The 22,383-nt window shown below is 44.4% G+C and overlaps 1 protein-coding gene across 2 annotated transcripts in view; it reads right to left on the bottom strand.

Moving 5' to 3' along the window:
* Window positions 1-407: 407 nt before the first annotated feature.
* Window positions 408-22,383, bottom strand: part of CDK15 (cyclin dependent kinase 15) — an 88,067-nt gene continuing 66,091 nt past the window's right edge. The window contains exons 11-13 of one of the 2 annotated variants that reach the window (XM_060106766.1): window positions 17,335-17,383; window positions 10,378-10,517; window positions 408-499 (exon numbers count right to left, since the gene is read on the bottom strand). In XM_060106766.1, coding sequence (XP_059962749.1) covers window positions 408-499; window positions 10,378-10,517; window positions 17,335-17,383 — 281 coding nt within the window. Of the gene's footprint in view, window positions 518-10,377; window positions 10,518-17,334; window positions 17,384-22,383 lie in introns of both variants that reach the window. The other variant, XM_060106765.1, reaches the window with a different exon arrangement.

Here is a 22,383-nt window from a genome sequence, read left to right on the forward strand (position 1 = left end):
CCCTTGGTCTCGAGCAAATGGGGACAGTTGGTCACCCTGACCTCTGATTTTGTCCTATCAGCTGACAGGGAGAACTAGGTAGTTAAGGGAATTTAACATGTCAGTGGAGTCCTGTATTCCCGTGTGTCAGCTCAAGGCCTTACAGGGACGTGTAAGGGTTGTCTCAGGAGTCTTGTCAGTCCCCTGGCAGTGGGAGCTGATGCACACTGCCATCCTCCTTTCACAGCCTGTGAGGCCTAGGCCTCTGTGCCCAGAGTGGGAATGAAGAGCCGGGCACAGGACAGAGGTGCTCTGAACCCATGAACCAGGTCTTCACTGGACAGTGGTTGATTTTCAATTCCATCCATAAGGAGCCAAACAGTTGGAACCACTTACCTGGAAAATCTTGGTGATCTCGACCTTTCTTTTCACCAGCATTTGCTAAACCCGGCTAGGTGGTGACCTTTCTGGTAGGAGACCAAAAGGTCACACATTTCTGGCTTTAGCCTCACTCCTGAAACTGTAAATAAAGACTCCACTGTAGGGAAAAAAAGAGAAAAGCACCAACATATTATTTCCTGGGATCTTTCACGGTAGTTTTGTTTTTTTTGTTTTGTTTTGTTTGTTTTTTTTTTTTTTTGCGGTACGCGGGCCTCTCACTGTTGTGACCTCTCCTGTTGTGGAGCACAGGCTCCGGACACGCAGGCTCAGCGGTCATGGCTCACGGGCCCAGCCGCTCCGTGGCATGTGGGATCTGCCTGGACTGGGGCACGAACCCGTGTCCCCTGCATCGGCAGGCGGACTCTCAACCACTGCGCCACCAGGGAAGCCCCACGGTGTATTTTTTATGTCTGTTGTAATATTTGTCACCCGAAGAGACATCAAAATGTGAGCCAGACTCATACATCAATAACTTATACTGACTCATGGATAACTCACTTTACTGAATAGCTGTCAAGTGCGTCCTATTCAATTCACTTCAATTCGATTCACTTCAATGCATATTTACCAAATGAACCTTGGGTAAGGCACCTTGGTACTGAAGGTGGTCAAAACAGGAGTAGAACTGGGAGCCACACACACACTAACAACAAGGGCCAAAATCAAGCCAAGGAGTCTGGACACGGGTCCCAGTGATGACAGGCAGTGAGCATGGTGCTGGGCTAGATAATGTTTTGGAAAGTTTCAAATTTCTGTTACATTAGATACATTTGGCAATCCATTTAAATAGACTCTAAGGTGCAACTTTTGTAGATTAGAAAATGTTTTTGAAATATATGTATATTACCTATGCCCTCAGACTCATGTATTTGGTTAGCTCAGAATGCTGACAGTTTGCATTTTTATAAATGCCTGTGTTTGTTAAATGTGTGCTGTCCCTGGGTGCTTTACTATGCTAAACTTATGGGCCACGTCCTCTAAAAGTTAACATGTTAAGGGGCTCATCTGCAAAATGGGGATAAGAAAACTTGCGGGCAGATTGCTCTCAGCTTAGAGAAGATAATACGTGCCAAACGTCTTGGGTTGCTCTGATATGCCATATATCTTTAATAACCAGTAGCCATTGTTACAAGCATTAGCACAGGTACCATCTGAGAAAAACATCCGGGGCAACAGCCATATCGTCACCAAAGCACATCCACAAAACCTGCTCAGGACACCCTTCCACTTGGGCACTGCTTTTCCAAAGCTCACAAGCTGTACAAACTGGGTTGCTCTAAATACCACACAGTTTCACAAAAAAGAGAAGCTCCAGCTTTGGTGCACCAAAAGCATAAAATGCCGTAATAATATTGTTTGCTGGAAGCTATTCACACCCAAAGGCAAGAAATAAACCTGCAATGCTGACTCTGTCTTGGCTACCTTGGGTAAGCTGTGGCCCTGACTCCTTCAGTTTGGAGTTACATATTTGCTAGAATGGAAAGGGGAGACCTCAAGTCTTGTTGATATGCATAATGTATTTTCTCAGGTACATTATAACACGCAATTTTGTAGTCTACTTTCTTTTAGCTCGGATCATAGTGTAAACAGTCAAACAGTTCAAATAAACAGTGCATATTAAACTTTACAGATTACTCTCAAATCGACTCAAGTTCAAACCATTCTGGGAACGTCTCTCAGGAAGAAGTGTCCTCTTACCTTGGGGACAGTGGCATGAAGATGTCCCTCAAAAGCAATAGCTCCTCAATAGCAATGAGGGTGGCGGGGCGGGGAGGCGGAGAGAGAGAGGGAGAGAGCAAAAAAGAGTGAGAGAGGGAGGGAAAGAGACAAAGACAGAGAGAGGGAGAGAGGGAGAGAGAGAGAGAGAGAAACATGTGGCAGAACAGTGCTGGGAAAGCAACCAGTTAATCAAAGAGATTTCAATTTGGCCATGGACTGCCCGACTCTCCTTCCCAACTCACAGAGAAAGAAAAAGAAAACAAGAGGAAAAAAAAAAAAAAAAAAAAGAAAGAAGGAAAAAAGCAGCCGAGTGGTTCTCCTGTAGCAATCTCACAAATGCAAAACCCTCCATTTGCTGACTCCTCATTAGCTTTCTGAATCTGACAGCATAATTATTGCAGCTGCTTTGCGCTTAGAATAAATAAATACAAAAGTGGGTGTTTAAAAACTTTTTGAGAAGGGAAATTCAGTCATCTAGACAGTCAGTAGGACAAGTTTATTTAAAACTCTGAGATTCTTATGTATTTAGATCATTTCGGAATGAAATAATGAGATAGTTGTCTTTCAGTCTAATTGAGTTCCTAAGCTCCTGGCTGTTGGCTGTCACCGCTTTCAAACTTTGCTTTAACTTTCCTTCCTTTAGAAATCCGATCCTGGTGTCTCCATTTACTCTTCCTGGGCTGATAACCTGCTGAAGTCTCAGTGCACTGGAGTGCAGAAAGTGACTTAATGGCATTGAGGAGCTAAATAACCTTTCACAGGAAACAAGACAATCAAATCTCTTCTACTTGCCTGTAATGGCTGAAAGAGAAAGCACAAGTTGAAAAGAAAGCTTGGAAATTAAACCATCATTTCAAAATGTCTTGTAATTTTCCTTGTCACGTGGTTTTCGCGCTACTCTTGCACATCATCAATCCATCAGCTGGAGTTGCTTAGTGCATTTAATTATTCATAGTGCACACAGCCTCTGTGACTGAGCGGTAATTTTAGCTCATGTGTATGTATATAGGCTTCATATCTTCAAAGCCCAAAGGATCACACAGTACTTTAAATTGAAGTTGCTAACTAACATGGAGTGCACTTAAAACTCTGACTAGGGGCACAGCACACATGCATTTCCGATTAAAGCAGATGATCTTTCCGTTTAAAATTAATTAGTGCCTATTTATCTTTTCCTCTCCCTCCCTCCTCTCATTCTCCCAGGAGGGCATTTATGTGAACCCTTGAAATCAGTGAGTTAAAAGCTTTATAAAATAAACATTCTGTCAATCTGGGGTGCAGGAAACTAGTGTTAACCCATTGTGCAGACTGAGAAATTGAGGTTTATGAGGGCCAATAATGCATGTGATGCTGGGGGAAAAAAGAAGAAAACTCAAGTTTTTTAACTCTCAATCCAGAGCGTGAACTCCCTGTACCATTTGTCTTACTTTATTCCTTTAAACAATAAAGGCAATATAACATCAACATGAAAGAAAACTTTGAAAAAAGGAAAAAAATTACCCACAATTCCCCTCAGCTAGAAGAGCATTTTTATTTTTGTACTCTACTTTCCAGTTTTGTTGATATGCATAATACATTTTCACAGGTGCATTATAATATGCAATTTTGTATCCTTTCTTTTAGCTTGTGTCATAAGGTAAACATTTCCATACTACCCCACACTCCTGTGAATTATCATTTTAAATGGTTACATAGTACTGTATGCTGAGTCAATATAACAATATTTATCCAATCAGTTCTCTTGTGTTGAATATTTAGAGTTTCTTTTATCTTTTAGAATTTAAAAAAATTATAGACAACACCACAATGAACATTTTTATGCATCTAGGGTTTGGTTTTTTTTTTTCTTTTCTGTTCAATTGTTCCTTTGGATAATTTCCAGGAACCAAAGTATAGGGTTGAATGTTGTTAGCATTTTTATGGCTCCTGATAGGTATGGCAAAATGCTTTGCAAAGGTTGCACCAAATTACACCACCATCTGCAGAGAATCATTTTACCACAATCTTCCCAGCACGGGGAGTTAGGAGTCACTAAGTTGAGGGAAAAAAATAACTACTTTAACAGTTATTTGTATTTATTTAATCACTAGTTAGACTGCCTATTTATCCCATGTGTTGGTATGTTTTTTCCATTTCCTTTGTGTAAATTGCTATTTTGTGCCTTTACCCAATTTTCCATTGGATCCTGATATTTTTCTTACAAAACTGAATAAGTAATAGTAAGGAAAAAATAATAACCAGCACTGATTAAGAAATCTTAAAACCCAAGGGTGACTGTGTTACAAACAAAAAAAAAGAAAAGAAAAGAAAAGAAAAAGAAAGAACAAACTAAGACCAGATGACATTAAGGATTAAGGAAGAGGTCAGGGGCTTGAGTCTTTATTAAACATAAAATTGAGCCCTCTTAATTGTGAGATATTGAACATGTTACCTGGGAACATGTGACATATTTCCTGGGAAGGCTTTAAAATAAACATAGGGCATGACGAGAGAGTGGAAAGGTCACAGGGCTGGGAGTCAAGATCTTGGTTCTAATCCTGGTTGTGTTACAGTACTAAATTTCCTCGTGATCTTTAGCAAGCAGTGATGAGAAGTGGAAGACAGTGGCTTGGGAGTCTGACTAACAGTCAAATTTTGCCTCTCCCACTTACTAGCTGTATGACTTTGAGCAATTAGCCTCTCTCAGCCCCAGTTTTCTAATATGTAATATGAGGATAATAACTCTAGATTTGACAGTTAGTATCTAGATTAAATGAGAATTTATGTAAAACACATAGACGCCCAATAAATGGCAGCCACTATTCTTCTCTGGGTATTAGGGACTCATCTATATAATGAAGACATGGAATAATGAGTCCCAAGATCCTTTTCTTGTCAAAGGGTCTCTAACTCTTTCCTGAAGTATTTATCTTTATTTGGAGATTCTTTCAGTCCATGATGCTAACAAATTTAACCAACTTAAGGGGTTGGTAGAGCTGAGGGACTTGGTTTACCCAGACTTTTCCTACCAACGTTAACTCTACGCAACATCTTAAGCCATGTCTCCACCCAACCTCTTGTATTCTAATGTATTAGAGTGGGTTGAGGACAACACTGAGCATAGAAGGTAAAGAAGTGTGTTATGGAGGACACTTCCTAACTTGCTTCTTAAGTACTGATTAATAGAGGATTTAAAAGGTAGACAGAGTGGTCTGAGTTAGGTTATAAACTCCTAGAAGCAGAATAGGATTGAGAGACCTGGCTCAGAATCTCCCTTCCCTCTTCCCTACGAAACCCAACCTCCGAAACCTGGCCTGTGGAATGACAAAATATTCTGGTTAAACTTTGAATAGACTAGACAATAAAAGCAATAAACAGAGTAGATTTGAAATCATTAGCACACAAAGAGCTAAACTAAGCTTTGCTGGTACATGTTAAAGAAGGTTTAAATTGTTTCAAGAAGGCATACAATGATGAGGAGTAAAACCTAGGATGGAATATGAGTCAGGATTGTACTACTATTAAAGAGAAGATACCTTCAGATAATATTAGACGACATTCAGAGGAGGATGACACTCCTCTCCCTGGATATCCTTCCTCCCCAACCATCCAGACCCCAGCATCTTTCAAGACCCACTCACAAAGCCATCCTGGACCCCTACAGCTGGAGTTTAATCTCACCTCCTTTGAACTGTCAGAGCACTTCACACTTGGTCTACGGCCGTTTATATACTTGTATCCCTCAATCTCATATCTAATAGACCCTCAGTAAATCTTCCATGAATGAACTGGAAAATAACTCTCCCAGTATGTTAGAAACCTGAGTCTAGGGTGGGTCCATAGTCTCAGAGATAAGCAACATAACTGGAATAGGTTCAGAATAGAATAATGAAGCAAAATAGTTAAAAGGTAAAATAAACAATATATATTGGGTATGTTTGGTGGAGGTCAAAGGAAGTCAGCCTAGAGAAGTGAGCTTTAGAAAGTGATATCAAGGGATCTTCAAATATATTAAAGAGATATTATTAAAAGAAGGCCTGAACTTCTTTTATTGGAGCAAAACAAAAAATTACTCAGATTTTAATGGAGCAATATGAATCAGGCCTGCTGAAGAACTAGCAGAGTATAGATACTAGGGTGATGTGACGAAGGGTAGAGGTAAGTGCCATGCCTTCTTCCATCCCTATAGGTACCAAAGTATATGATGACAGGAAGGACTCTGGTAAATTATTTTTACAAAATTACAAAATCAATTGCAAGCTTTTAAGTTGTAGGGGTTTTTTGTTTTGTTTTGTTTTTTGTTTTAAGATGCTGAAACCTGTTTTAAAGGAGAAGGGGGATTTAGACCAGGAAGGCATGGGAGAGACTCACGTCTGGGATTTAGAAAGCAAAATGGGACCAACCCACAGAGAGAGACAGCCTTTGATGTCCTGACGATCAAGGACCATGGCTTAAGGACCAGACTCTTAAATCACGTGGCATTTACTGCCCGAGATAAAAAATACTTTTGTGGATCAGTGTCTGTGATTCAAAATGGCTAGGTTCCAAAATCAGTCTTAACTTTCCAAGGGGAACATTTGGAAGGCTCCTTGCAAGAAAGGAGTGGAGCCAGCTTCTAGAAGGGGCAGCTTAATGATTTTCTACTCCCCTCACTCTCAAGTCGTTAAGCAGCGTTCCTTTCCCAGAGCCCAAGTTCATGCTGAGGGCAAAGGGAATTAAAGCAAGAAGCTGAACCTGCAGCTAAGATTAGAGAGTTGCCAAGGGCCTAATTTTAGGTCCTAGCTGCCCCAGCTGATGTCCTGCACTGCTGGCTGAGCCGTGAGGACCACAAGTGTGGCCGTAGGCAGATGACTTGAGTGGGTAGCGTGTCTCCCAGGCCATCTGCAAAAGCAATTAGCTTGCTGTTGGGTGTGTTTTGAGAGAGACGACCAATTATTTCTCCTTCAACTAATGTTTCTTCAGGTGTTCAAGAGTCAATAAGGGAAAATGTCCGCGCTTGGCAGAAATTCCCACATGCTCGCCATTCTAGTATTCATGCTTCTCCACTTAAGAATGTGCTCCGAAAGGGAACTAAGCCCAGAACTCCTGGATTTTCGTGGCAAGTGACCCCCCGATTTCCTCTGGCCGTAAGCTTACTGCCACAAACTAGGGACAGTGTTGTTTGGGACCTCTCGGCTTCGTGAAAACAGACATGGATGGATGAGAGCAACCCTTGCATTTTGTGGGGGAATTTCTGTGCCCTGCTTCCGCTGGGATTTAGGCTGTCTCTCCACTCTTCACACGGTTCCCAGCCTCAGGTTTCATGCTTAAATTGTCTTCGTCAGAGGGCAGACAATAAGAGCTGGAATCTCCCAGATCAAAGGGGAAACAGAATATATTTTAAAGTGACAACTTTGTTATCCTGCAACCGGAATAAAACCAGAATAATAAAATAATACAAATATAACCCCGAAGTAATTCCATCCTGCCACCAGAGAGCAAAATTTCTTGCATAATTATGGAAGGGAAACTCTCTTTACACACCACTCGCAAGAGCATGTCTTATTTTTGCACAGTTCTTATGCCTGGGGCAGACCCCCCCTTGCATGGAGACTGTGTGTCCCTGAGGGTTGGGAACTGTGATTACCGGCCGGTTCTTCCCGTCTGCAAAGGAGGCTCTTAATAAAGGCTCATTGCCATGGACAATGAAGAAGTAGGCTGGCACTGCCCGGCCAAGGGAGTGCACCCTTAGAAGACGCGCCCTTGGTGAGGGCCACTGTTCTCAAGGTGCACAAACTGGCCCCAGTGGCTGCTCTGTCTTACTCTATTTTTCTTTCCAATTTTCCTGGTACCTTTGCTTTCCCTGTCTTCTTGTCCATGTCCTATCTGTCGATCTGTCTCTAAACCTATTTCTGCACCCCCCCACACACACCCCCCGATCTGCCCCCCTTCCCCTGTCTGTTGGCGCTGGCCCTTTCATCTTCTCCCTCGGGGATTCGCGATGTCGCTGCAGGAAGTGCTTGTCGGCCGAGGCACCAGCAGCAGAGCCCTGTGGCTTTGACAAACCTCATTTAATTGGGAGGAAGCCAGGAGAATTTGAAAGAACTGAAACATCCACGAAACTCCTTTTATCAGGCATAATTTAAACTCTGCATGGAAAAACCCCTATATGTATAAAGAAAAGTCAACTTCCCTCCTGCTGTGAGCACTCCTTGTCTCCCCGACAGCACAGGCAGGCTCCTGCAAGATTCCATCTTTTCATTTTTCTAAAAGTGTCAAAGTAGATTTGGGCTCTGTGGCTGGGTGAACAGAGAAGGAATACAGATTGGTCCCTCTCCTACACCTGCATGTGCACGCACACGCATGCACACACATACACACACACACACAACAGAGTCCCTCTGTTGGTGGCTTTGCTTCAGATGACCAGGATGAATCAAAACCCAGGTTTCTAACAACACATCAGTTTGCACAGTGATTTTCTCCTAATTACTCTTCATCAAGGAAAAGCTGGTGCCCAGAAAACTTTGAAGATCCCCGGTGGTTCTCAGTACACAGAATAATAAATCCCGGAGGAGGGCCCATGGGAGAAGTTTCTTTAAATGGAGAGAGGGAACGTGAACGTGTGTGTATGTGTGTGTGTGTACACCCCCAGCGTGTATACTTGCGTGAAGTGGTAGCTGGAAGCCCCAAGCCCAAGAGGAGAAAGCTAAGAAGGGGGGATCTAGGGGTTCAGACTGGGAAGAGGGGAGTGAGATGGGAGTGGGGGAGCGGATGGGGATAAAGCTCGGGGTGAGGTACCAGGAAGGGCGTAAGAATTGTAGGTCTGGTGGAATGTCCTTTATTCCACCCATATGCCAAGCCACGTCCCTTCCCTCCTTCCAAATTCTATTCCAGAGTCACCTCCAGTCTCATCCATCTTAACTTGAGTTATTCTAGTACCTCCAAAGAATTGCCTTTAGCGCACACATATTCTCTGAACATCTGCAGCTGATTATGCACAGACTTTAGCTGTTTAGATATGATTTGTGCTAATATGTGTATGAGGGTGTCCTGTTTCCTCTTCCTCACCCTCTTTTCCTCCCACTGCATAGGATCCTTGAGGTCAAGGACAAGCCTCTTTTTTCCCTCAAATTTTATAGTACTTAATATGTTCTTGACACTTGATGGCAACTTAATAAATACTGATGACCGACTCTTCTTACAGGGTTAAGCAAGACATTAACCCCAGTTGTATGATTATGGTTATTTTTGGAGATCCTAAATGACTCACTTTAATAATAAAATACCTCAAAAAATCCTAAACTAAGAGCTTTGGGCTGTTGCAGGACAATGTCCCAGTTACAGTGGAGCTGCGTCTGCAAACCCTGGAGACTTTGGCCAGACCACAGGCCTAAGCCTACTGAACAGCAGCTCCCCACCCCATGCCCATCCTCGCCCCATCACACCCCCCAGCCCAGGACCCTCCCCCACCCAGTCTGAGCCCCTAGACCTTCCTTATTAGCTTTCTTCTCTCTGGCTTAGGACTTCTAAAAACTGTTTTCGGTTGAATGCTGGATGTTTTCAAAGAAACTCCACCTAAGGATAGTCCCCCGCAAACAGCCGGGGCCATGACTGCACTGTCCACAACTTCTGCACAGCCTTTCCTGGCCACGTTCTGAGAAACATGAGGAGCGCTCCAGCCACATGATCTCTCAGCAGTTTTCAGATTTGGAGGATGACTTCAGGCCCAGGCAGCAAAGCTCATTTCAGGGTAACTTGTGCTTCCCGTGAGCGTCCAGCCTGGGAGGACGCTCCCCTCTCCCCATGCCCCACCCCGTACTTCCTTGGGCAGCATCAGATTCCCAATCAAGACAGGCCCAGCTCTCCTCTCCTGATATATCCGTGTCACCTATCATCTTACTCTACGGAAAGAGAAAAGGGGGTGGTTAGAAACTTTGGTTTTGCTTCTCCTGGCAGATGCTAGTGAAAGCAAACTCAGAGGCAACTTTCATCTCATCCAATTTCTAAGAGTAAGTGAGTACATGGGAAAAGTCTGGATCATTACAAGGAGATCTGTGTCACCTCAACCCTCAACTTTGGAGTTTTAGAAAATCGCAAAAAAAACCCTCAGGCAAGATTTGAACCCATCTCACTTCTCCCAGCTCTAAGCTCACTTCTGGTTGCAAATTCTGTCATTCTCCAGTGCACTGAGAAAATACTTAGACACCGAGACTTACATGTGTACATGTACACACCACACACACACACACACACACACACACACACTCCCTTGCTCACCATCAGGAAGTTGGTGCAGCTGAGCAGGCAGGGCCCTGAAATAATTGTGAACCAGTGCTTCCTGGGCGGAGACACGGTCTCTTGGAAAGCCTTTCAGCATTTGGGAGGCCAGGTCTTCAGCTTCCGGAGCCCTGCCTAACCTGGAAAAGTGAGAGAGAAAAAGAGTTTCTCCAGAGGCCTCACTTCTGAAAAATCAAGGGGGAAAGAAGAAAAGTAAAGAAAAGGAGATGGCTAGGAGAGTTTCAAATAGAATTTTCCTGGGACTAGTAAAGTTGACGGCAAGTTGAAACTCTTACCTGTCCTGTTACTAAGATGAAGGGAAATTTCCAGCATTGCCACCATTCAGCCCCCGCCCCCGCCCCCTCCACAGTGGCTCTGGGTACCAGGTGCACATAAAGGACCTGGAATTGTAATAATAGAAACAGAAATATATAATTAAGGATTCTTCTTTGAGGGACACAGCAGCCTCTAGCAAGCAGAAAAGCCCAGATGGAAATATGTTCCAAGGGTGAGAAGCACAGAATCCTGGGAGGGGAAGAGGGAAAGAGGAGACTCTGGAGGGTGAAACTTGGGTGGAAAAAACCCTTATTTACAGTGTTTCTGAAGCTCAGCTCCCAGGGTTTGTCTCTAAGAAGCTCTATTGGCTTCCCCTGAGGTGGAGCATAGGCAAGAAAGATAATTAAGTATCCAAATGACAGTAAGGACAAATCCTCAAGTTGACCTTATGTTGAATGATAAATTTGGAGTTCAGCAAATCCATTAGCTGAGCAACTACTATGTAGGCGGTTGGATCTGGGAGATGCAGGGAAGCTGTCTTCTGGCAGCTTAATCTCGCAGAGGAGTCAGACACTAATCAAATGGTCATACAGATGCATAAGCACAATTGGGAAGAAAAAGGTCCAGACTTGGGAGGTGGTCAGGGAGAACTTTCTTGAGGAAGCAGCATTTGAGCTGAGAGCTGAAGAGCTGGGGCAGGGGAGGGGCAGGCGTTGCAGACCCCCAGGGTGGGAGGGAGAAGAGTGATTTTAAAGAAAGGAAGAAAGGCCAGCTTGCTGGCCTGGGACAAAGAGGAGAGGGGCCTGATATGAAGCCAGGGAGGGTGGCAAGGGGCTGACCCTGCAGGCCCTGTGAGTCTTCCATGCTTCCTATTTACTTACAGTGGCTGAAAGTCTTTGCTAATCTAGTGCCAATCATTTAAGTACACCCATCTCTAGAGACCACAGACAGGTTTACAAGTGGAAAGCACAAGACAGAAAACTGTGCTGATCCCGAGACACAGTTAACTTCCGAACTGATGCCTGATGTTCAGAATTCAGTTGCATGGCCGTGCAACTCCCCAATTAAGCAAAAACAGATGGGCTTCCTTAAGGTTGAATGTACATATCAACCTGAAGCGACAAACAGAAACCCTTTCCCTCCCCAGGTGCCATGATGCAGGGATGCAGGAAGTCCTGGCCCAGAGGTGGAATTTGCCTAATTTTTGCATAAGATTTGCATTAAAAACTTTCAGGTATCTGATTCCCATGACATAAAACTGTTTCTGCAAACAGATAGCTAACTTTACCCTCAAACTCAAGAGTAAATGCTTCACAGACTTAAAATAGAAAAGAAATCTGCAAATCCCCGGTCCTTGCAAATTTCCAGGCCAGCTGGAAGAGAAAGGAACCGGGGGTGGAGGCCTGCTTAGTAGTTTGTGGCCTGAAGTGCTGGCGGGTCTTTTCTCCATCTAGGGTGCCCTGCCCAGGCGCAGATTTTCAGGGCCAATGAAATAGGAGTCCAGAGTGCGAAAGCTGGTTCAGATCAGCAGGACCCAGGACCAGTCCGGAAGGAGACTCAGGGAAAATCTCGTGAAAAAGATTTTAGCCAGTCCGTTTTCACGACAGGGTGGTGGAGTGGGATGCGTGGCGAAATTAGGGCCTGAAACCTCTCTGAACTTCCGGGGGTGGGCGGGTGGACAGGTGGTTATGGGGGGGGAGGGGAGCGGTGCATCCACCTCCACACTGCACCCCAGTCAGAGATGTGTTTTCTCTGCAGCCTCCCACCCAGCTTGCTCTTAACAACTGAATTGTTACAGAACTGCTCTGGAGAAGGGGCTTAGGAGCTGCGATCTGATTGGGCAAGGAAGGCTAGGGGACTTGTTCCAACCCGTGTTAGCCCGGGCGTACATACTGGTTTTATTTAGACTGTATCTAGGTGGGGTGGCTGCCGAAGCCAGGAAAGGCTGATGGAGCTTACGGGGCTTGTGGGGACACATAGAAGCAGAGCAGGCCACTTCCGGGGACAAATGAAAGAAAGGAGAGTGGGAACCTGTCAGTAATACGGGGACTTCTTCTTGAGCACTTTCCTCTTCAACTAACCAACCTTCCCCCGACCCCACCCCATCCCCCGGCCCCCGCCCTTCCCACGAGGTTGTGTCAAGGCTTTTAGTGGTGTTGGGACTTATTTCAATCTCACGGCCTCCAAACTGTGACCGCCACCACCTACTTCTGCTCCTCAGCTGGCAGAGGCGGAGTATACGCATGAAGCCTTTTCCTCGGGGGAGACAATTTCACGTTGGTCTTCCCTGTATAGACCAAATACGTGCCCTCCTGACTACGAGCCTTTACTCGTAGCATAGTAAAGGCCTATAGTAGGACCACCTGATCTGGACAAGCATCCTAAGAATCTCCACCTTGCTATGATCTCTTATTTGGGAGCTGAGAAAAGAGGTTTTGCTTCTTTGGGCACAAATGTTAATTTACCTCCATGTTTGTATAATTCTGCTTCTTTCTGCCATCTATAGTCTTGTTTACTATCCATTGCCTTTATTGGCAACTTTCTACAATTTCCCACTTCCTCTAACTCCTACCCGAACAATTCTTCACTGGTTACAACCCCTGCTTTGGAAATGAAAGTTGACATGAAAAGCGAACATCGCAAAATTAATTTGCCTACCAGCACATTTCCATATAGGCTAAATGTTAATAGATATTATTTGTTAGGCTTGTGATATTAGCTATGGAACATGCCAGGAGTATCTTGCAAAGTTAAGAGAACCTACCACCCAATTAATGAGAGTCTGTTAATAAAGACCAAGAACCCTCTGGTGAACCTATCCTACTAGTAACATTTCCAGAAGTGAGAAGTGTTCCATTGCCAGAATAATACGTTTGCTGTAGAACACTTAGAAAATGCAGAGAAAGAAAACTGAAGCTATCTCATCACTCTGAGATGACCCTTTTCACTCAGATAATCACCATTGCTTTAGTGTTTAGTTATTCTTTAGTCCTTTATTTTTATACAGATATGTTTTTTGTTTTACAAAAATATGGGATCATACTCTACATGCTGTTCAACCTACTTTTTGCACTTGACTGTCTTGATCATCTTCCCAGGACTTTGAATAGCCTTCTGGGACATAGTTTTAATGACTGCAGAGCATTTCACTATGTAGCTATACCATAGTCCACATAGCCAAACGCTTATTGAAGTTGTTTCCTTTCTTGTTGGGGTGTAAGGGGCTACTATTAAAATCATGCTGTGACAAATATCCTCAAAGAGAAATCATTGTGTACTTGTGCAATAATTTCCTTAGTATAAATTCCGGAAATTGAAATTCCCAGGTTGAAGGATACTATACAACATGTTACATTTTTTGATTATCAGCTAGTTGTCCCAATTTCCATTTCCATCAGCATTCTGGGAGAGCGCCTGTCTGTGTGTGCAAAGAAAACAAATTCATTCCAGCCAACCTGAATTGCCACGGGCCCCACTGCTCATGAAAGTGGTAAAAAGGATTATACTTGTAAATCAATCCTGAAAGATGTGCTGGGTGCGAGGACATCCGCATTTAATTTTAGAAGTCCAGAATAGAAACATGAACAATAAGAAAGAGTCACTCAACATATCTGGAATCTGGTGGCTCTCAGGGGCCTAAGGCAACAGCCTTGATTTCTCTGCACAGCCTGGCGCTGAGTATAGAACCCTCCCACTACCACTGCTGCCAGCAGGTGGATGGGGGAAGGGCTTTATCTGTTTGCAGCACAAGGCTGGTCACGGTGAGTTCAGCTGGGTTCTTTGTTGTTTCCCCCTAGATCCATAGAAAGAGAAAAAGGGCAGGGATAGAGCGGTCACTATCTTTTTTCCAATTTTTCAATTTGTTTTTATTTTGAAGTGATTTTAAGTTTACAGAAGAGTTTCAGGAGTAATAGTTGTATGTTTCACTAGCTTCCCCTAATGTTAACATTTTAGATAATCATAGTAAAATTATCAAAACTAAGTAATTAGTAGGCACAATATTATTAACTAAACTGCAGACTTTATTCAAACATCAAATATTGGTTTTTTTCGATGGTGACCTTTTTGTTGTTGCTGCTTCAGGGGAGTGGGTACTTTTTTAGTGCTGTCAGTTTAGGATGTGGTAAAGCAGATATGACCAATAAGAAATATCTCCAATAGGGCTTCCCTGGTGGTGCAGTGGCTGAGAGTCCGCCTGCCGATGCAGGGGACACGGGTTTGTGCCCCGGTCCCGGAAGATCCCACATGCCGCGGAGCGGCTGGGCCTGTGAGCCATGGCCGCTGAGCCTGCGCATCCGGAGCCTGTGCTCCGCAGCAGGAGAGGCCACAACAGTGAGAGGCCTGCGTACCGCAAAAAAAAAAAAAAAAAAAGAAAAAAAAAGAAATATCTCCAACACTAGAAAGAAACAGCATCAGAGAAGCTGTCCTATAATTTCCTAATCAGTCTAACGAGTGAGTGTGCACTTACTAGGCCCATGTTAATCGCAATCCCATCAAACCCCACAAGGCCTCGAGGTGCATTTCCAGTCCGCTCACAGTTCCTCCGCTCCTTGGCAGAAATATTGTAAAAAAGCCCGTGACAACAAGGCTACTCTTTACTCATCACACTTGCAACTTGACTCAACTGACAAAGCCACAGAGACCTGGGTACCAGATGAAGCCCAGTCCTACCGCTTACTTAGCTTGATGACTTTGGCCAAGTTACTGAACTTCTTTGAGCTTCAGTTTCCTTCTCTTTGAAATGGGAATGAGATTTGTGAGGCATAAGTGAAATAACACGTGCAGCCCGCTACTAGGCACACAGCAAGCATCCCACCTAACCTTAGTCCCCTTTCAATGACAAAGCCCTTCTCAGAGCCAAGAGTTTTCTCATGTGATAACTTAGGCCAGTGCTGTCTAATAGAACTTTCCGTGCTGATGGAAATATCCTGTTTCTGCCCCGTACGGTAGCCACTACTCACATGTGGCTATTGAGCCCTTCAAACGTGGCTACTGCAACTGAGCAGCTAAATTTTTTAAAATTGAAGTATAGTTGATTTACAATATTGTGTTTGTTTCAGGTGTACGGTGTAGTGATTCAGTTTTGGGGGTTTTCTTTTGCAGATTATATTCCATTATAGGTTATTACAAGATATTGGATATAATTCCCTGTGCTATACAGTCAATCCTTGGAGTAACTGAATTTCAAATTTAATTTTAAATAATGTAAATTGAAATAGTCGCATGTGGTTAGTGGCTATGGCATGAGACAGCACATCTCTAGCCATTACTCCTTGCTTTGAGAATCTGAGCAAAGAGAAGCCAGGAGTCTGAGCTAAGGCAGAGGTATTGCTGGGAACGAGGCAGTGGGCCGAGGTGTTGCCTATGGTCAGAAAAGCCAGCGGGATATTCAGCGACTCCACGTCCTGCTCAGCCTAGAAGGAAGGGCTGGCTGGGCGGCTGCAGGCGCTTTCTCCTGCCGTGCGACAGTGCCAACAGCAGCAGTGCAGGGTAGTAAGGCGGTCTGCAGGTTTGGAGTTACCGTTTATTTTGGAAGCCAGTGGTGAAATGGAAGAAAGCCACAGGGCAGCATGAAAATCCAAATCCCCCTAGTTAGGGGTTAGGGAGCCTGACTATGCGGGCAAGAGGAAGTTTGCACGTCTTGCATGAAATGATAAACAGCAGTTCCCTGGAACCTGTCTCCAAAACAACGGGGAGTTTCAGGTGATACAGCGCGTTTGAAAATGAGAGTGCAGCGTGCGGACGCCCTGGGGAGAATCGTGTCCCTCCCAAAAAAAGATCCTTTGCTAGTTCATAGTTCTGTGTTCCGACCTATTTCACTCTTTGTGCTCTGATATCCACTCTCCGTGGAGGCTTTTTAAAGCACATGAACAGTAAGTATGGGAAAAAAAAATCAAACAAACTTTGGTTGGGTTAAACCCTACCACATTTTCAGGGAAGAGCAACGTTCAAACGTTCACTGACGGTCTCTTTCTCTTCTCCCCACCTGCGGGAGGGTGTTTTTCTTTGACATTTGAGCCCCTTTCCCCTGTCTCTGATGTTTTCCTCACTGCCCTGTTTGTCTCCTCACTGAAGCAAAAAGAACAGAGCCTTGGCTAATTACTCTCAGATCAAATAATACTGGTTATTGTAATTGGTCATTGTCCGAAAACACTGAGTTCTTCTTAGCTCTGAGGTTGCCTGGCACGGCTTAGTTAGCTAACTATTCCGGGAATGTCTCTATTATCTGTTTTACTTTGCAAAAGAAACCGGGGACTTGTTGAAAGCTGGTAATAAAAGTCTGCCCTGGTCCGAGCCGAGGCTGCGTAGAGAGGGCCTGGGAAAGCGTGGCCTCCGTGAATCACGTTGCCCCCCAACAGCTGCTCAGTGACGTCATTTGGTTTCTGTGTCGGAGAATAATAAACCCACTAGGTCTTCTTACAGGCCAACGCTCCCTCGTTCTCTGGGCCTCGGGCAGGGTGGAGGGGCACAAAACAATTTTAATGACCAAACTCACAGGAAGTAAAATGGTTCACAGAGAAAAACTAAGACTCACAGGTGGCTGCCTGTCCAAGAGGCGTCTTCCTGGGGCTGAGGGCCCCCAGATCAAGGTGCTCAGGGGCTGGATGTTCATCAGTTTGAGACCCAGGGAAATGTCCCTTCAACCCTGCTGCAAGATAAGCTTTCCAAGGCGGTACTCACCGGTTGCAGACATTCTGAAGGCTCTGAGGCTTAGGCAGTGGGAACCATTCTGGAAAGCATACACAGACACGTTAAAAGACAAAAACAACCCTAAAATCCTGTGGCCAAAAATATTATTAAAATTCTAAATGCTCTTCTTGGCTTGGGGTAACAGGGAATTCAGTTATCAGGTAGGCAAACTAAGTGAGTTTAAGTTTAAATGGAAGGTCACTATTCTGGGTTGAGTTGTGTTCTTCTCCCGAATTCATATGTCAAAGTCCTATAGGCCCAAGTACCTCAGAATTTGACCTTATTTGGACACAGGGTCGTTGCAGATATAATTAGTTAAGATGAGGTCATTAGGGTGGACCTTAATTTAATATGACCAGGGTCCGAATAAAAAAGGAAATTTTGGACATAGAGACGGACATGTATAGCGGAAGACAAAGAATAGACAGAAGGAGAAGACAGCACGTACAAGCCAAGGAGAGAGGCCTGAACAAATCCTTCCCTCAGAGCCCTCAGAAGGAACCAATCCTGCCAACACCTCAAGTTCAGATCTAGCCTCCAGAAGTGTGAGACGATAAATTTCCGTGGCTTAAGCCACCCAGTTTGTAGTACTTTGTTACAGCATCCCTAGCAAACTAAAATAATACAGTCACAATATTTAATGTCTGCTGTGTGCAGAACATGTGCCGAGTGCTGGGAGAATACACAAGTAATCACGAGAAGCTTCCCCACTCTTACAGAGCTTACAGTTCGTTTGAGAGAACAAAACGTGCTTGCCCCGCCCCCCTCCAAGAAAACGCGTGACAAATAAGGGGGCAAAGTCTTTAAAACTCAGAAGTGGTTAAAAAGTTAACAGGACTAATTTTATATGTCACTTACAGTAAAGGTGGAAGTGAATCCTGGCTTGAATAATCCAAAATGGATGATAATAAGATTTGTAATTTTCTTTGGAGCACTCTTTACAACATTACATGTGGATACATGTGTTTCTATTATTTTTTTTGATATTGACACTATTTAACCCAAAATAAAACCACTATAAAAGGAGACAATTTCTTATTTATTCAAGAAATACTAATTAAATGCTTACTCTATGTAAGAGTGCTAAAAGGGGCTACAAGGATGTAAGCTTATGCTACTTATTAAATCCTTCTATTTCCGACTCCAAATTGAGAAAAGAGTATTTCAACTCTCATGTAAAAGGATGTTTTTGCTTTATATTTTCCTTGGGCCTGAAATGTAATTCTCTTGGTTTTAAAAGCTCTCTTCTTCCAGCTCCTATAGGAATGGAAGACAGCAAGACTGTTTATCCAACAAAGAATTTAATCATAGTTGGGCAAAAAATGGTTTTGATAATACTGACCTATTCATGTCTGTATGTGTATGTAAAAAGCCCTGGAAGACCACTCACCTGATCATGATAATGGTCACTAGGGCTTACCCTTCTCACTTCTATGCTAATTTTCTTAAATTTATTTATTTTTAAATAAAAAGCACATATTACTGTGTTACTTCAAACATATGTTCAATTAAAGATGGACATTATGGTGTTAAGAGCTGTAGAATGAAAGCTGTGATCGAAGAACATAATTTAAGCTGAGTTTTCAAGGTCAGATGCAATCAAATGTGAACTACTCTGCTGGCAGTTTTTAAAAAAATTTTATTTATTTATTTATTTATTTTTGGCTGTGTTGGGTCTTCGTTGCTGTGTGCGGGCTTTCTCTAGTTGCGGCGAGCGGGGGCTACTCTTCGTTGCCGAGCCAGGGCTTCTCATTGTGGTGACTTCTCTTGTTGGGGAGCATGGGCTCTAGGCGCAGGCTTCAGTAGTTGTGGCTCGTGGGGTCCAGAGAGCGCAGGCTCAGTAGTTGTGGCGCAGGGGCTTAGTTGCTCCGCGGCATGTGGGATCTTCCCGGACCGGGGCACGAACCTGTGTCCCCTGCATTGGCAGGTGGACTCTCAACCACTGCGCCACCAGGGAAGCCCTGGACTTGGGTTTTGAATACGCACTGTGCCACTTAACCAGCTGTATGACTTGAGGGTGTTGCTTAACCTCACCGGGCCTCAGTTTTCCCATCTGCAGGAGCAAGATAATTATAGCTCCTACTGCACAGGGTTGTTGTGAGAATTAGAGCAGTGAGTGAAGTATAAGTATTTCCTCATCCTTTGCCTTTTTTCTTTCTGCCTCTTTCTCTTGTTTGATGTACCATGTATATCTCCTCTCAGGTTTCAATAAGGTTTCTGCTTATTGTTCTCCTTGGAAATCCATAATTTGCTGTTTCATTCTACTGAAATTCTAACGTGTTCCAAGCTTGAGTTCTTACAAGCCTAGCTTAATTTCTTTTGAGTTTTCAGTGTGGGCCAGAGGTGTGTGCCTTAGCTCTGTGGTGTAGTAACATGAACACAAGCCCAGGCTTAAATCTCCTTTCTGCCACTTGTGAGCTCTGGGCTTTGGGGGAAATTACTTCACCTCTCTGGTTAAGTAACTCAGAAGTTTCTCAATCTGTAAAGTGGGAACACTTTTCCAGTTGCCTGGGAGGATTAGATAAGATTAAGCACTTGGCCTGTAGTAGGGGCTCAATCAATGTTAGTCTTATTCCTTTTTCTTTTTCTTCTTCTTGTTTCTACCTCTCATTTTGGAGAAGCAACCTGGTCTCACACAAGTGGTCCTCAAGCCAAGCAGCACACTAGCATCACCTGGGAGAGCTTTTGAACAAAAAGGAGGCGCTGGCTCCACCCCACAGTCTGATTCAACGAGCCTGGGGAGGGCCCAGCATTGGTCGGTTGTTGTGTGGTTGTTATTATGTTTAATGGTCTCCAGATGTTTCTAGAATGGCACTAAATGAGGCAGAGGACACTGGTCTATCAAGGAGGGCAGGGTCGACCAGCAACTCCCAGCAACTCCCACACACTTCTCTGGGGCTCATTTCCTCAAGTAGGCTTGTGAAAATTCAGTTAATCAATGTACATAAAAATCGCAGAACGCCGTGTCTGATGCATACTTCACATGTTTTTCAAGGATGTGAAAGAGGAAGCATGATGAAGGAAAAAAATCATTCCTCATAAATTCTACCAGTAGAGGATGACTTGTAAGAGTTGGCCCCAGGGCTTCCCTGGTGGCGCAGTGGTTGAGAGTCCGCCTGCTGATGCAGGGGACACGGGTTCGTGCCCCGGTCCGGGAGGATCCCACATGCCGCGGAGCGGCTGGGCCCGTGAGCCATGGCCGCTGAACCTGCGCGTCCGGAGCCTGTGCTCCGCAACGGGAGAGGCCACAGCAGTGAGAGGCCCGCGTACCGCAAAAAAAAAAAAAAAAAGAGTTGGCCTCAGGAGGCAATGTGACAACATTGAACTTGAGGTTCCATGTCTTGCGTAGACTGTGCCTGACTCTCTTCCCACATCTATTTTGTAGCTACGTTAGCCCAGATAGTGGATTGATGTGTCCAGCGTCAGCCAGGTTGCTGGTTATGAAGCGGAGCCAAAGCCCAGCGCCCGTTTGTGGCCAGCCCTCTGCTCTTATGCAGATAACCTGATGCTGGGTGACCTTGCCTCGTTCCCATTGATTTTTCCCAGTAGTTAAACCGCAAGCGATCAATGAGAGAATGATCCACAAACAGGCATTTTACCCAGCGCCATTTCAAGAGAAGTCTGTTTCTCTGGCTTCAGTAGCCACTCAAATTGTAGGTCTGTCGGTAGCTTATTTCCCTTCTCCTTCCAAAGCTGATGGTTAATCATTAGACCAGATTCCTCTCCATCTGCTCCTTCTGCAGTTCTCTTTAAAGGGGTTCTCGTTTGAGTTCAGTTGGAATTTGAGGCAGGAAGAGCAAAGTAAACTTCGCTTTTGTAAAAGCCAAGTTTAAAAGCTGAACATTTTAATTTCCGAACTGAACAGAGTAAAAGTAAAATGAGGGCCAAACTGTTGCTACCATAGTAAAATAATGCATTTTTTCATAAACCTTTAAGAAAGCTCATTCCACAACTGATTCAAGTCAATAGAGATTTGTTGGTTGGTTGATACAATATCACCAGGACCATTTTGAGCCTTAGCTCAAGGTGAAACATTTTCTAGTTACTATAGTCTTTACCACAGTCCCCCTAAGGTTATCTTATAGTGCGGTCTACTGAACGACACCTCTGGAATTTCCCGGACACAATGCATTCTTGAGATACCATATATTTAGATAGTTGATAATGCTGTTAGCCTTACTGCGCTATCTCGAGCAGGAACTTTGCAAAAATCTGTAGCTCGTCTACCTCACCCCCAGCCTCACCCCAGATACACACACTCAAGCCCTCACAGTTGCTCGCCTGCCTCTTCCTCAGGTAGCTGGCTTAGTCTTTTGCTCAGGGAGTCTGAACTTGGCATTCCTGTTTGAGTGTCATCGGGACACCAAAAGCCAGTGCTGGCACGGAGGGCGCTCCTTGGCATTTGAGCCTGGCACTTCAACGCTCACTGGGGGCTTCTCACTTTTCTAACCCTGCATCAAAACTTTTTGTGGATTCTAAGAAAATATCTATCCTCGGAAGCTTGTTCCTAAGGTAATGGTCTCTGGAGAGGAAGGGGAAGCCAGGCCTGGCTCCCGGTGCGTGGATGGAGAAGGTGGAGGTGATGGGCTCGGTCAGGAGTCTCCCCTCTCCCGGGGGCAGTGTTTAATGTCTCTCCACACCCACAGACGATGTTTGAGCTATAGCTCGATCATGCCATTCGGTGTTTATGGTATTTAATGACGCATCATTTGACATTTATCACTCCCCTGTAGCCCCTACAAATGTTTAAGGGCCACACATGCAGGTGTTGTGCTCAGCACTGGAAATGCACAGACATGGTACTTGGTGCTCCCCCAAGTTTACAGCCGTATGATTTCCATGGGATGATGATGACGACAATGATGGTAATTATCGTCATCTTTTGGTCCTTTCCAGCCTCTCTGACCCTTCCTTCTCAGCTTCCAAAGAACCCTTTCCCTCTACTGGATCCTTCAGCACTGGTCCCCCTGGGTGCCATCGTGGTCTTCTTTCTCCACACGGTCTCCCTTGCGCGATTGAACTCACACCTGGAGCTTTAAA

Source organism: Mesoplodon densirostris, chromosome 8, assembly GCF_025265405.1.
Source record: "Mesoplodon densirostris isolate mMesDen1 chromosome 8, mMesDen1 primary haplotype, whole genome shotgun sequence".
In the NCBI taxonomy this organism is placed as follows: domain Eukaryota; kingdom Metazoa; phylum Chordata; class Mammalia; order Artiodactyla; family Ziphiidae; genus Mesoplodon; species Mesoplodon densirostris.